This window comes from Nansenia antarctica, assembly GCF_963989245.1.
Source record: "Nansenia antarctica genome assembly, chromosome: 12".
Lineage (NCBI taxonomy): Eukaryota > Metazoa > Chordata > Actinopteri > Argentiniformes > Microstomatidae > Nansenia > Nansenia antarctica.
The window spans coordinates 19,877,519-19,894,054 of NC_137682.1; the positions used below are offsets into that span (position 1 = coordinate 19,877,519).

At 46.9% G+C, this 16,536-nt stretch overlaps 1 protein-coding gene across 1 annotated transcript in view; it reads left to right on the forward strand.

Moving 5' to 3' along the window:
* Positions 1–16,536, forward strand: part of pola1 (polymerase (DNA directed), alpha 1) — a gene marked incomplete at both ends in the record, with an annotated part of 67,812 nt that overhangs the window by 49,600 nt on the left and 1,676 nt on the right. Inside the window, 1 exon segment of the mRNA XM_080543619.1 lies at positions 7,857–7,953. Coding sequence (XP_080399745.1) covers positions 7,857–7,953 — 97 coding nt within the window.

A 16,536-nucleotide genomic window follows, 5' to 3' on the forward strand; every position in this document is an offset into this window, starting at 1 on the left:
GTCTCCCTCTTTCTTTCTCTTTTTTTTATCTTTTATTTTATTTCTCTCACTCTCTCTGTCTCCCCTCCCTCTCCGCCCCCTCTCTCTCTCTCTCTCTCTCGCTCTCTCTCTCTCTCTCCCCCCCCCTCTCTCTCTCTCTCTCTGTTTTGCCCTTTATTCTTCAGGTTCACTCGCATGGTAAAGGGAAATGCACCTCCCCTATGGCCGTGTGTGCAGATGGAGGAGTGTGGGTAGTTAGGGAGAGGGCTGTGTGAGGTGGGGGGTTAGGGGAGGGGGGTGGGGTGTGTGTGTGGGGGGGGGGTGGCGGGGGGGTGGGGGTCCTACGCTCCCGAGAGAGAGGCAATTTCACAGCTGGTTTGCTCCTTAGGCAGTCAGGCTGAAAATGCTGCAGATTTGTGGTGCAAATTGAAATGGTGTCAGTACAGGAACAAAGCGCTGAGCCGAATGACGAGGCGCACGCACGCGTGTGTGTGTGCGTGTGTGCGTGTGTGCGTGTGTGTGTGTGTGTGAGGGGCTCGAGATTCAATAACGACATGTAACATTTGAGCCACACCTTTCTGACACCTGTCAGTCAACTTCTGTTAGGCTACTGGCCAAGCCCTCAATCAGTGTTTCATTGTTTTGTGTGTGTGTGTGTGTACGTGTGTACAGCTGGTTTGTTTTAGAGAGGAAGTGTGTGTTGTTTGTGTCTCTGCCCAGCTCTGCGTTGGCAACGGTAACCGGGGCTCCACTATGGGATGCATGCCTGGGTTGTTGACCAGGCATGGCAGAGTGGGTCAACAGCTGTGAGCCACATGGACAGCCATAGAGGGCCATTAACACACACACACACACACTCTCTCACACACACACACACACACACACACTGTGCTCAAACAGATACACGCTACTGTACACACACAATCAGAGGCATTAGACACACTCACATCTCACTTACGCACAGGCATCGTAAACTTAACAATCTACGCTCACACACTACACTCAGGTAGACACACACACACACACACTACACTCAGGTAGACACACACACACACACACACACTACACACAGGTAGACACACACACACACACTACACACAGGTAGACACACACACACACACTACACACAGGTAGACACACACACAGACACATTCAGAGGCATAAAGGATGCTTACACGAAGGCATCATCATAATAACATATTCCTCACACTACACACAGGTAGACATACATAGACACACACACACACACACACACACGACACACAGGTAGACACACACACAAACATGCACACACACACACACACACACACACACACACATTCAGAGGCATCAAGGATGCTCACATGCATGCATCATCATAATAACATATTCTTCACACTACACACAGGTAGACACATAGATAGACAGACACACACACACACACACTACACACAGGTCGACACACACACAAACATGCGTGCACACACACACACACACACACAGACACATTCAGAGGCATCAAGGATGTTTACACGAAGGCATCGTCATAATAACATATTCCTCACACACACACACACACACACACACGGCACTGTTGCGGTTGGGCGTAGCGTGGCCCTGCCGGGGTAACAGGGAAACGGCGACCCGATCACTGCAATTAAACATGCAGGATAATGGCTAATCAAATTGACAGCAACTGCTGTTCGGCTGCCTCTCTCACAATGGCTTATCACAACAAACTATTATGAAGGAGGTAATTTCAGAGCTGATCCCACTCTCTCTCTCTCTCTCTCTCTTTCTCTCTCTCTCTCTCTCTGTGTCACACACTTGTTCTCTCTCTCTCTGTCTCTCTCTCTTGCTCTCTCTCTCTCTGTCTCCCTCTCTCTCTCTCTCTGTCTCTCTGTGTCTCTCACACTTGTTCTCTCTCTCTCTCTCCCTCTGTCTCCCTCTCTTTTTCTGGCAGACAGTCGTGTGGTTACAGTTAATTGCCGCAGAGATTAACAAACCAAACAAATTTGTTTCCTGCTTTATTATGTTAAAGAGAGGAGGGAGAGACAGATGTGAGAGGAGAGACGGACGAGGGGAGGAGGGGAGGAGAATGAAAGGGTTTAAGAGGTACCCAGGGTCAGGGTTAGGGCGTTGTCAGCTTTCTCCTGGTATAACACAGACCTCCCTCTAAGGGGATGCCGACTGTGAACCATTCTGTGTTCTCATTGGCTAACAGTGTGTTTGTTCCCGGTTCCGCTTGAATTTCATTGGGTCCTCACTGTATTTTTGGGGGGGGTTTTCCAACCTGGAAAAAGGTGAGCTGATTAGCATTTTGAACCAAAAGTAAGCAATTTGCCATGACAAACCCCCGCCCTCGAATGGTAAATTGCTTTTCTACAAAAGCTACCACTGTTGCAGCCATTATGTCTGTGCTGGATGTCATTTTTACTGTTGACCACTGAGTGGCGAGGACATAGGAGTGCACAGGTATATAGGTGAGCTCACCGGTAGGCTACAGGTGTTACTGATTGAACTGGTGAGCACACAGTCTTTGACCGTGTTGCCACACGCGAAACTGTTTTAGTGTATCATGTTTTTATATTAAAGTAAACAAATGATTGCAACGTACAGAAGTCGTCGGTGTTGGTATCACGAGTCAACTAAAGTTTACAGTTCAACAGTCGCGGTGACTAAGGAGGAAACAGTCACCACATTTAAGTCAAAGACTAGCTCATTTGGGCGAGTGGACTAATTGGTGAAGTGCTGCGCTTCAAGAAAGAAGAATTGGAAACTAAGCCGATGTTTACCTCCGTTTGAATGGAACCGAGCGGACCAGTGGACAACTCGACTTCAGTAGGCTATCCATTTCAGATCCACCCGTTTCAGAGCTCTGGGTGAGTGATTGAATTGCCACAGCTGAAATCTGTCGTTGAGTGGTGAGTAGCCAAGTCGCTGGAGATAATTTGTTTGAAAACAAAGCGTAAACAAATGACTGAATGTAACAATGGCTACAGCGCAAAGTAAAAATTGTGATGACGCACAGCTGGTGGGCGTGGCTACTGCCAGCCCTGTGGAAATGAACCCAGAGGATTTAAAACGCAAAAGGCAGCTCACAAAAACCTTGCTAGACAAAATAGACACTTTGCAAACAAAAAGAAAATGTCATTTGAACAAAGCAAACAAGTTAAAGGAGACTATTAATAAACTGATGTCTAACAGCAACAAGGATTGTAAAGAACCAGTGAAATGCGAGTTTGACAAGTTTAAACTGATGTGCCATGACGCACAAAATGCACACACAACTCTATTAGCTTTGCTGCCAGCCGATGAAGCTGACAAGCATGAAGTGTTTACAGATGTGGTTACAAAATGGTTGGAATGTGAAATGGATAATGAATCGACTGGTGCAGTTACAAAACGGTTGGAAAGCAATAATGATGCTCATGATGTTGATGGAGCTGTCAATCACTACAAAATTGACGACGAAGATGAGGTGCATCCTTATGACAGTGTTTCTAATGTGGGAACGCAGGTTTCAAGTAAACGATCACAGAAGAGCCGTGGCAGCTCAAGGAGTGGCCGATCTTCTACAGTCTCATTAAAATGCATTGAAGCTGCAGCCGAGAAAGCTGCACTAGAAACGCGCGCTGCTGCTTTGCGTGACAAACATGTATTGCAGGAGCAGGCTGAGCAGCTTCGGAGGAAACAGGAACAGCTTGAACTTAACACCGAGATTGCAGTGTCTTCTGCTAAACTAGCAGTGTTTATGAAATCTGATGGAGGGAGTTCAATTAAAGAATCGTACACAAAGGAAAGGAAAACACCTCTCAATCCTGGGGCCAATGAATTCAATCCATTTCCAAGCACTATTATGAAAAACATGCATGTGCAGCCAAAGCAAAATATAGGCCTACAGTCTCATTCACAATCCAACCAGAAGGCATCAAGGTTAAAGAGACATGGAACAACAAACCAAATGATGGATTCTGGACAGGTCATGGAATCTTCCCACATTCTGGATGCTGCACAGGTCATAAAATCTCCTCACATGCAGATTTCACACAGTCAGGATTCTGAACCTGGATTCAGGATTCTGAAGATTCAGGTTCAATCTTCTCACGGTCAGGCTAACTGTGGTGTTGTACCTTCTCCTAACACCCAGGACGGCAATATTTACAGTCTACTTCAATCACAAAATCAAATAACGGAGCTCTTGGTGCAACAGCAAAACATGAATTCCCTTCCAATAAGAGAAATTCCAGTGTTTCATGGAGATCCTCTGTCATACAGAGCTTTCGTCCGAGCATTTCAACACTGTGTGGTAAATAAGACCAACAACAAAGGTGATTGTTTGTACTTCCTACAGCAGTACACAAGAGGGCAGCCTCAGGAGCTAGTCCGCAGTTGTCAACTTATGCCTCCCGACAGAGGTTATGAAAGAGCAATGGAACTGCTGCAGGAGCATTTTGGGGATGAGTTGAAAATTACCGCTGCATATGTGGACAAGGTGCTTGGCTGGCCATTGGTGAAGGCTGAGGATGTCAAAGGACTGCAAGCATATTCACTCCTTTTGCGTGAGTGCTGTAACGCAATGGAAGAATTGAAATACATCAATGAACTTGACATGCCAGCTAACATGCGAGCCGTGATCCAGAAACTCCCCTACAAGTTGAAAGAAAAATGGAGAACAAAGGCGTGTGAGCTTTGGGAGCGCCATCAGCGCAGAGCTCAGTTTTTAGATATTGTTCTTTTTGTTGAGCGCCAAGTGAGAATTGCATCCGAACCTATTTTTGGAGATTTACAGTACAGTAGCTATGAAAAGCCTGTAGAGAAGAAACCATTTGGTGACAGGAACAGATCACCATCAAGGATCAAGGGAAATGCCTATGCTACAACTATTGTAAACACTGAACAGAGTGATGTTGCAGAGTCTACAAGCAATGACAGAAGCAAGAGACAAAGTGTACAGTACAAGACTACAAAATCAAATCTGTGTCTGTGTTGCTCCCTTGAGCATGGGTTGGAGCAATGCCACAATTGGAAAAGAAAGCACACACACAGAAGATACGTTTCCTGAAGGAGAAAGGCGTTTGTTTTGCTTGTTTGCAAACTGGACATATGAGCAAACACTGTGAAAGGCGCATGAGTTGCAAGGTGTGTGGTCAGAAACATCCAAGTGTTCTCCACATAAACAAGGAAAAGGAAATTGACACAGATGGGCTACAGAAAAAATCAAGTGACCGCACACACGTCTCTACCTTTTCTGGACATACAGGAGCCGGTAGCAGTGACGGCATTCTCTCAATCCTCCCAGTGCAAGTTAAGTCCTCCAAAGGTGACATAATAATTCAAACATATGCATTTTTGGACCCAGGAAGCACTTCAACATTCTGCTCTGAAAGCTTGATGACAAGGTTGAAAATGACTGGAAGGAGAGTAAAGGTTCAGTTGCGTACCATGGCGCCAGATCAGGAAGTTTCAAGCTTTATTCTTCAAGGTTTGGAGATTGCTGGCTGTAACGATGGACAGTTTTACAGCCTTCCTGAAGTTTTGACCCAAGAGAAAATGCCTGTGTCAACATCTAATATAATCTCAGATGAAGAAGTGGCGAAGTGGTCATATTTGAATGGCATCTGCATCCCTCACATCCAAACCCAGGTGGATTTGCTGATTGGCACCAATGCCTCCAGGCTAATGGAACCCTGGGAGGTGGTGAACAGTGTTGGAGAGGGGCCGTACGCTTTTAAAACCCGGCTGGGATGGGTGATAAGTGGACCCCTCCAAGGAATCTGCAACGAGCAAAATGACTGCTCTCCGGTGGTTGCGAATAGAATTGCAGTGGAGCAGCTGGAGGAGCAACATTCAGATATGAGCGATGAGAGGACCCAGCTCAAGAGAGACCTACAAGAGAAAATACAACACTTGAATACACAGATTAAGACTAGCTTGGACAATGAAAATAGTTCAGAGAATGGATCCCATCTTGCAGAGCTGCAAAACCAGATTACTCAGTTGAGTGAGGAGCTGGATTCTGTGCGTGCTGAGAGAGACCACCTCCAGTGTGAGAAGATCGACAGCCCTCAGAATCATGCAGAGGAGTTGGAGAAGCTGCTCTCTTGTGTGACTTCTCTCACTGAGGAGAGAGACCAGCTCCAGAAGATACTGGAGGGAGTGAGAGACGAGAGGAGTCAGCTCAAGATGGACCTGGAGGAAAATATGGAGATGGTCATACAGGTCCAGGCAGAGCTGAAATGTCAACAATATCTGAACTCAGAACAGCAGGCTGAGAGGGAACACGAAGAAACCCAATTTCAGCAACAAATACAGCATCTTGGAGAGGAACTGGAAACCATTCAATGTGAGAGAAACCAGTTGAAGAATGACTTGCAGGAAAATACAGAGACGGTTGCCGTGACTCAAGATATTTTACACTGCATTCAAGACGAGCTCAGACAACAGAAGCAATTGAACTCTGAACTTGAGAGTGAAAAGATACAGAAGCAGTCTCTTCTAGAACAGCAGGCTAAACAACAGAGTGAGGAGCTGGAGTTTGTGTGTGCTGAGAGAGACCTCCTCCTGTCTGAGAAAACGTACAGTCATGGTGAGGAGCTGGAGAAGCTGCTCTCTAGTGTGACTTCTGTCACTGAGGAGAGAGACCAGCTCCAGGAGATTCTGGAGGGAGTGAGAGAGGAGAGGAACCAACTCAAGATGGACCTGCAGGAAAATGTGGAGATATATCCCTACGGCACAAAATCCGGCAGATGACGCCTCAAGAGGACTGAAAGTGGAACATCTTCAACCCCAAAGACATTTCTGATGGATTACAAAGGACATTCCTGATAGATTACAAGTGGAGTGTAGGCTACTACAGCCCTGCATTATGGACTATGATTTTTTTTTGCTACTGTATTTATGGTGTTGTTGCATAATGGCTTTGTTGTTTGGATTGTATTTGTTAATGTCTCTAGCCAATGAACAAATAGGAGCCGGAGTGTTGCAGCCATTATGTCTGTGCTGGATGTCATTTTTACTGTTGACCACTGAGTGGCGAGGACATAGGAGTGCACAGGTATATAGGTGAGCTCACCGGTAGGCTACAGGTGTTACTGATTGAACTGGTGACCACACAGTCTTTGACCGTGTTGCCACACGCGAAACTGTTTTAGTGTATCATGTTTTTATATTAAAGTAAACAAATGATTGCAACGTACAGAAGTCGTCGGTGTTGGTATCACGAGTCAACTAAAGTTTACAGTTCAACAGTCGCGGTGACTAAGGAGGAAACAGTCACCACAACCACATAATATAAAAAATACACAGTTGTAACATTCAATTAATTTATTTACAATCATTTAGTTTCAGAATACATATATCCTCCCGCCACAGAATAATAGTCCCATAAACAAGATCAACGATTGCGTTGTAGGCGAGGCCACATTCACTTGAGTCAGCACAGGTGTTCTTAATCAGATTGGTTGGGAGGCGCATTGATACTGGAAATGCGGTTGGAGCTGAACTGAAGGGAGGTATTTACCACTGTTGCTAGCCAATCAGAATCCAGTATCCAAACATGCTGTTGTAGAAGACAATGTACCCTATATTAGCATGTTTGAACGTCGTACTATGGTGTCATACTACTATGGTGTCATATTACTATGGTGTCATATTACTATGGTGTCATATTACTATGGTGTCATATTACTATGGTGTCATACTACTATGGTGTCATACTACTATGGTGTCATACTACTATGGTGTCATATTACTATGGTGTCATATTACTTCTGTGTGATGGCAGAGGGTGGTGTTAGAATGTGTGTGTGTGTGTGTGTGTGTGTGTTGTAACTACTACTAGTAGTTGTAATAATAATAATAATAATGGTGTGTGTGTGTGTGTTGTCTCTTTGCAGTATTCAGAGAAGGCTCTGTACACCCAGCTCTGCTACTACAGGTTCATCTTTGACTGGGAGCACGCCGTCACCAAAGTACTGCCGGTAGAAGACAGACGTAAGACTGCACACACGCACACACACACACACGCACACACGCACACACACACGCACACACACACACACACGCACACACATTAACATTAGCAATGAATGTTAGAATTGCCACCCACCCTTATAAAGATAGGGTGTTAAGACATTTGTGTTAAGACACGCACGCACACACACACACAGTTTAGTAGTAGCCATCACTCTGTAAAAACACACACGCACAAACACACACCCAGGCGATGGAGGGTGGGCGTGGGGTATGGCGGGAGGGGGGGGGGGGAGGGGGGGGGGGGAGAGGGGGGCTGGGTTAAGGACGCACAGCTCCTCGAGTCGACAGCCCTAATTTAGGAGACGGATTCAATCACACACACACACACATACACACACACACACACACACACACACACAGAATGCAAAATGCTCCAATCGCCCCAATCACTGAGAGAAAAAGGGAAAGGGCCCTCCATCTCTCTCTCTCTCTCTCTCTCTCTCTACACCCTACACACACTATACCCCTCTCTTTCTCCCCCCCCCACCCCCTCTCCCTCTCCCTCTCTTCGACAACCACTCGTTTGGCTGTGTTGATTGAAAACAGGTTTCAGATTTGTGGAAATCATAGGGGGAGTAATGGGCGCGCGGAGGAAAGGATAGCCCTTCTCTCCTAATGGGAGACGGAGCGTATGTTTCCCCTCCTCCGGACCCAAATGGACGCCACGCCACCGACGCCTTCCTGAGCACGCTCAGTTGGCCTCCCGCCACCGCGGCCCACAGTCCTCTCTGATTGATGTCACTTGATTAGAAAGGGCCAGGCGGCGGACAGATTGATTTATTTGATTACATATTTATATATATATATATATATATATATATGTGTGTGTGTGTGTGTGTGTGTGTATATGTATGTATGTATGTATGTGTGCGTGTCAGTGAGGGCCAGAGCGAGGGAACGAAAAAAAAGCAAGAGAGCGGAGGTAAATATAACGTGTAATCAATAGATGACCACTCAGGAGAGAGAGGGAATGGGGGGGGGATCAAGGAGGCGGAGGGGGGGCTAACGTGATTGTAGCCTCCTTTTTCTGTATTTTTATACTCATTCTTTTCTTTCTTTGTGCTTGCGAGAAATCAGCGCCAGTCTGGTCTGTCTGTCTGTCTGTCTGGTCTGTCTGGTCTGTCTGGTCTGTCTGTCTGCCTGTCTGTTTGTCTCTGCCTGCCTGCCTGCCTGCCTGTCTGTCTGCCTGTCTGCCTGTCTGTCTGTCTGGAGGGTTGCACTCAGACGTGTCTTTGTGTGGTCACCTGTCCACCTCAGGGTGTGGGTGGGTGTGGGTGGGTGGGTGTGTGTGTGTGTGTGTGTGTGTGTGTGTGTGTGTGTGTGTGTGGGTGGCCCTTTCAGAAAAGGACCGACAGAGCATTTTGCTAAAGAATCCAAGCAGCTTGGTCTGGCCATCAACATCAAGAAAACCCAAATCCTCTATTCAGCCACCGCCCTCTATAAACCCCCAACCATCTCCATCGACAACACCAAACTGGAAAATGTGGAACACTTCACATAGCTTGTCATCTGAAGCCAATATTGATGATGAAATACACCACCACCCCAGCTGTGCCAGTGGGGTTCTCTCAAGACTGAGAAAAAGGATCTATGAGAACCGCCAAAAGTCCTGGTTGACAAAAGTTCTGGTCTACAAAAGTTCTGGTCTACAAAAGTCCTGGTCGACAAAAGTTCTGGTCTACAAAAGTTCTGGTCGACAAAAGTCCTGGTCGACAAAAGTCCTGTTCTACAAAAGTCCTGGTTTACAAAGGTCCTGGTCTACAAAAGTCCTGGTCTACAAAAGTCCTGGTCTACAAAGCTGACCCTGGGAAGACAGGACAACCAATAGGGCGACCCTGGAGAACCCTTGTCTGGGAGGGTGCTGCACTGTACTGAGGACCTCCGCCATGCTGCAGAAGAGAAGCGCAGACTCAGAAAGGAGAGAGAGAGCCTCCACCAAAAAGACCCAATCCAAAGCCTCCATCACCACCACTGTCCCCTGCCGCCCACACTGTCCCCTGCCCCACACTGTCCCCTGCCGCCCACACTGTCCCCTGCCCACACTGCACCAGAATATGAGGCTCCAGGATCGGCCTGTTCGCCCACCTGAAGACCCACAAAGACCCAGAAGGAGGACAGTCATACTCCACTACAAGTGACCACCGATGATGATGATGATGATGATGATGATGATGATGATGGTGTGTGTGTGTGTGTGCGCACCTGTGTGCGTGTGTGTTCGTTCGTTCGTTTTGAATATTAGCATCATTATCATCTCAAGAACTAGGCCTCTGCAGCTGGATAGTCCATATACAGTATATATATATATATACACACACGCACACACGCACACACACACACACACTGTCTTTGCTCAGACTGGGATAACTATGTGTGAGCATATTAGCCGACTGGGACATCTCTCACACACACACACACACACACACACTGCTGTCAAGTATAGGTTTAAGGTGTTATCCTCTGGTCCCGGGGCAGTAATACCACATATTACTGTATTACACACCCAGGGGTCACGCTGCTAAGATTACAGGGCGGAGACATTCTCTACACTCTTATAGGTGTGTGTGTGTGTGTGTGTGTCTCTGTGTGTGTCTCTGTGTGTGTGTGTCTCTCTGTCTCTCTCTCTCTCTCTCTCTGAGAGTGTGTGTGTCTCTCTCTCTCTCTCTGAGAGTGTGTGTCTCTCTCTCTCTCTCTGAGAGTGTGTGTCTCTCTCTCTCTCTGAGAGTGTGTGTCTCTCTCTCTCTCTGAGAGTGTGTGTCTCTCTCTCTCTCTCTCTCTCTGAGTGTGTCTCTCTCTCTCTCTCTCTCTCTCTCTGAGAGTGTGTGTCTCTCTCTCTCTCTCTCTCTCTCTCTCTCTCTGTCTCTCTCGGGGTCGTCCCAGTACTCCAGTGTCCATGGCGTGTACGTACTCTTCTAACCTCATGGGAAAGCAGACAGTCGAACGTCTCCATACGTTACCTGACAACACGAGAGGAGACACTGACGTACACCAACACACGCGTGTAACACTGCAGTCTGCACGTCTGATCTGCATCTATATTGCATTATTGTCCCTGATTGCTGCGACTGAGTTAAACATGGAGGTAATTTCATCCACGGCAGGAGATCTCTAATAGAATAGAAACACACACACACACTCTCTCCGAATACACACACACTACTGCCAGTAGTGGTTCCCCATAATAAAACACACTCTCTTTCTTAGCAAAGAATTAGGCGTCCTGTATCAATGACTTCCAATTAGGGATGGGAATCGAGAACCAGTTCCATTTGAGAACCGGTTCCGAATTGTTAGATTAATCGGAATCGTACGCCTCTGAGGTTATCGATTCCTCTTATCGATGCCGGCATGTTCTGTGCATGCGCTGACAGTTGCGCATTGTAAAAAGGACGTCAAACTCTGAAACTTGCAACAAGGAGTCATGGCGGAGTTTAGGAAGGAACGGCCCAAAGCGTGGCTTCATTTCACAAAGAAAAAGAAAAATCTGGTCCTGGGCAGCAGCTGTTGTGTTGGGTCCGTATGCTGCAGCTAGCCCTGTGGGACCTAGACTAGAACAGAGTAGGCCCACTGAGGCCTGCCTTGGCAGTTGCAGGTGTGAGCATGTATAAAGCTGTTTGATGCTCATGTATGATACTGCACACAAACATTCTGTCATATCGAAAATGTTATGTTCCTTTTGCTCTTTCAGTTGTCATACATTTGGCTAGGCTGCTCGTCCGGCCATTTTATACAGATCCACGGCTTTGATTGTAATCCAACACGGTACACCTTGGGCCGGTTTCACAGACAAGGCTTAAGCCTAATCCTGGACTAAAAAGCATCTTCAATGGAGATTTTACATTGAAAGTGTGATTTAGTCCAGGACTAGGCTTAAGCCTTGTCTGTGAAACCGGCCCCTTGTCTTTTAATACAGAAAAAAAAACAAAAAAAACATTGCTACTTGTAACATCTGTAAAATTATCATTTCAAGTAAGGGTGGAAACACCAGTAATATGTTAAAACATCTTTCAACGCAACATGGGCTAAAATGACAGGAATACCATGTTTTTCATACTCTACGCATGAGTACCACTGCTTCCTAAGTGAGCATCACGTCCATTACTGAGGGTAAATATCCTAGGCTAATAATATTAGTGCCACGCAGGCAGCAGATCTTTTCCGGGCTACACGGCGCCGGATTTGGCTGAAACAGCGGTGATCTGACGTCTGCACCTCGCGGCTACACGACTCCGCCGAATTCGTGAGCTGAAATGATAACGCTGGGAGGGCGTTTCAGTATCGTTTTTGTCGTGTGGTCGGCGATTGGGTGCGTTTTTCTATAACGCACCCACATGTATTGTGGTTCACTTGACACTGTTCAGCACTTGAGGTTACATTCAATGCATGACTTTTGCTATATACCGCTAGGCTAAATACAATTATAAAAGTGGCATGTAACAAGTGTGCGCATCAAAGGTCTAGGCATTAGGCAGCAAGTAATAGACATGTTTTTTTAAAGATGACAAGAATATTTTGTCTAGAAGCCTTTCACCATCAGATATTAGCGAGTTGTTTGTCCGAGTTTTCTGCCCTGTCGTGACTTTTGCTGTGATACGATTGGACAATTTCTATTTTGGGGCGTGGCTTAGCGATAGGTCCATTGCGTTTCCTTCGTTGTGTAGCTATAGCCTAAGAAACCCTAAATGAAAACGAATGCTGTACAAATATTCTCCCATTTCATCCATTTTAAATGACGTGGATCCCTCCCAGAGAAAGCAGACAAGCTCATTTTTCAATTTCATATGTGTAGTTATCGCCTTTTAAGAAAAGGAACATTTAATTTACTTTATTTTATTTATTTTTTATTTCTGTTCAAATGTTACGTTCAGATATTCTACACTGACGCTGAAAACCAGTGTAGGCCTACTTTTTTTCCCCCCCACACAGAAAATGTATCGGGAATCGATAAAGAATCGAACCGATGAGCAGAATCGATAATGGAATCGGTATCAATCTATCTAATCAATTCCCATCCCTACTTCCAACTCATTTCATATGCCAGCGTTCGCTCCCTCTAGCCCTCCTTCCCCCTCTCAATCTATCTGCTGCCTTTCTTCTCTCCCTCCCTCTCTCCACCTCAGTCTTAAATGTGGTCAGTATGATTGCGTGTGTGAGCAATAATGTAATTTTGCCGCATTGATAAAATAAAATTGAGCTTTAGCTGTGCTCCTCTAATGCTCCATTTACCCACAACCGCCTCTCCTCCCCCCTTTCCTCCACCTCGTGTTGTCTCTCTCTCTCTCTCTCTCTCTTCTCTCCTCCCACTCACTCCCTCCCTCTCCTTCTCTTTCTCCAATGATCCTTCCCTTCGCTTACATCTTTCCTTTCCTCTATCTCTCTCCCTCCCTCTCCTTCCCTCCTTCCCTTCTCTTCATCTCGCCCACCCTCTCTCCTCCCCCTCCCCCTCCTCCTACCTTCTCCCTCTCTCTCTCTCTCTCTCTCTCTCTCTCTCTCTCTCTCTCTCTCTCTCTCTCTCTCTCTCTCTCTCTCTCTCTCTCTCTCTCTCTTCTCTCAGCTCTCCTCCTTCCCTTCCCACCAGCCAGCCAGCCAGACCCAGAGTCGGGGTGGAAAGTCTGCGGGTTGCGATTGTCAAATCAATTATTCATTCTGTGCAATTACACTCGCACAAAGAAGTTTCCCCGGGCTCCGAGTGGTGATTAAATTAACTGCTGTTCCAGCTGCCCTGATAGATTATTCATGGGTGCAGAGGACAGAATGGCCGGTCTCCATTAACTTCATCATGCTCACTTAATTACAGGCTTGTTATAGTATTTACACCTAGTTAGAGAGCGCACGGAGCCCCGATACACTGGCGCTGACAGGGGGGGGTGTGGGTGGGAAGGGGGGGGGGGGGGGTTAAACACCTAGTCAGAGCACACACTTGCCATGTGTGTGTGTGTGTGTGTGGGTGTGTGTGTGTGGGTGTGTGTGTGTGGGTGTGCGTGTATTGCTTTCTTCTCCCGTGCTCTCTCACTCTCGTATCATCTTCTGTCGATCTCCTCTCTCATTCTTTTCTCTCCCTTGTTTTTTTCTGCTTGCCCTCTCTGTCTCCTGTCCCCTTTTAGCATGTTGGTTCCTCTTTCTCTCCTCTCTCTTCTCCCTTTTACCTTCTTTTGCTGCCCCTCCCTCTCTCTCTCTACTCTCTATCTCTCTCTGCCTCTCTCTCTCACTCTCTTTTAAGAAAGGCTATTTATTTGAACTGTCTGCCACCCCATACTGAGCACCAACTGACTGCGAGTACTCCAGCTTTTCTCTCCTTCTCCTTCTTTCCCTGACTCTTAAATCATTCTTTTATCCATTCCCCACACTGTGATTGAGGAGGGGAGCAGGAGTGAAAAAAAGGAGGAGGAGGAGGAGGAGAGAAAAAAAAGAATTATTTTCTCCTACCTTTCAGAAATGATGACATGATTGCTTTCGCTTGATCATGCATCATCTTCTTTCTCCCCCCCCCCCCCCCCCAATCTCTTGCTTGTACTATTCTGCTCTCTCCTGTGTGTGTGTGTGTGTGTGTGTGTGTGTGTGTGTGTGTGTGTGTGTGTGTCTCTCTCTCTCTCTCTCTCTCTCTCTCTCTCTCTCTCTCTCTCTCTTTACTGAGGTAAGGATTATCTGGTAATGGCTGCTGGTGGTGTGTGTGTAGACTTGATAGCCACGATGTGAGTGAGAGTGTGTTTGCTTTAGCTTATGCTGTTACTCTTGTGTATTTCTTGTAGGTTCGTGTGTGTGTGTGTGGGTGTGTGTGTGTGTTACCTTCCCCTCTCACTGTGTATTTAACCGTTGTTCCCAATGGCCAGTCAGTCCCACTGTATTTATACAACAGCCACTAATGCACCAGACAGGAAGGAAGATTGCAGAGACACACACACACATACACACACACACACACACAGACAGAGGGATTGATGGAACCTGGAAAGAGGAGAGTGGTAGCAGATGGAGGGATTGATAAAACGTATGATAGTGACAGGTAGTGAAGAACACACACAGATGCAAAGTAAATGGGGTTGGATCCTAACGGGGTCAGACCAGGGCCAGAGCAGGGCCAGACCAGGGCTCCTCTTAGGGCAGGGCTGCACAGTACCGGAAACGGCGACCGTTTGATGCCACATGACTCCGCAGATTTCGAGAGCTGGGGCGGCGAAGATACGAAAACTGTGTGAGGGAGTTTCTCTGTGAGGGTTTCTCTCTGTGAGGGAGTTTCTCTCTGAGGGTTTCTCTCTGTGAGGGTGTTTCTCTCTGTGAGGGAGTTTCTCTGTGAGGGAGTTTCTCTGTGAGGGTTTCTCTCTCTGAGGGTTTCTCTCTGTGAGGGTTTCTCTCTGTGAGGGAGTTTCTCTCTGTGAGGGAGTTTCTCTCTGTGAGGGAGTTTCTCTCTGTGAGGGAGTTTCTCTGTGAGGGAGTTTCTCTGTGTGAGAGTTTCTCTGTGTGAGGGAGTTTCTCTCTGTGAGGGAGTTTCTCTCTGTGAGGGAGTTTCTCTCTGTGAGAGTTTCTCTGTGAGGGAGTTTCTCTGTGAGGGAGTTTCTCTGTGAGGGAGTTTCTCTCTGTGAGGGAGTTTCTCTCTGTGAGGGAGTTTCTCTGTGAGGGAGTTTCTCTGTGAGGGTTTCTCTCTGTGAGGGAGTTTCTCTGTGAGGGTTTCTCTCTGTGAGGGAGTTTCTCTCTGTGAGGGTTTTTCTCTGTGAGGGAGTTTCTCTGTGAGAGTTTCTCTCTGTGAGGGTTTTTCTCTGTGAGGGTTTCTCTCTGTGAGGGAGTTTCTCTCTGTGAGGGAGTTTCTCTCTGTGAGGGAGTTTCTCTGTGAGGGAGTTTCTCTCTGTGAGGGAGTTTCTCTGTGAGGGAGTTTCTCTCTGTGAGGGAGTTTCTCTGTGAGGGAGTTTCTCTGTGAGGGAGTTTCTCTGTGTGAGGGAGTTTCTCTGTGAGGGAGTTTCTCTCTGTGAGGGAGTTTCTCTGTGAGGGAGTTTCTCTCTGTGAGGGAGTTTCTCTGTGAGGGAGTTTCTCTGTGAGGGAGTTTCTCTGTGAGGGAGTTTCTCTCTGTGAGGGAGTTTCTCTCTGTGAGGGAGTTTCTCTGTGAGGGAGTTTCTCTCTGTGAGGGAGTTTCTCTGTGAGGGAGTTTCTCTGTGTGAGGGAGTTTCTCTGTGAGGGAGTTTCTCTGTGAGGGAGTTTCTCTCTGTGAGGGAGTTTCTCTGTGAGGGAGTTTCTCTGTGAGGGAGTTTCTCTGTGAGGGAGTTTCTCTCTGTGAGGGAGTTTCTCTCTGAGGGAGTTTCTCTGTGAGGGAGTTTCTCTGTGAGGGAGTTTCTCTGTGAGGGAGTTTCTCTGTGAGGGAGTTTCTCTGTGAGGGAGTTTCTCTGTGAGGGTGTATCTCTGTGTGAGGGAGTTTCTCTCTGTGAGGGAGTTTCTCTCTGTGAGGGAGTTTCTCTCTGTGAGGGAGTTTCTCTCTGTGAGGGAGTTTCTCTCTGTGAGGGAGTTTCTCTGTGAGGGAGTTTCTCTGTGTGAGGGAGTTTCTCTCTGTGAGGG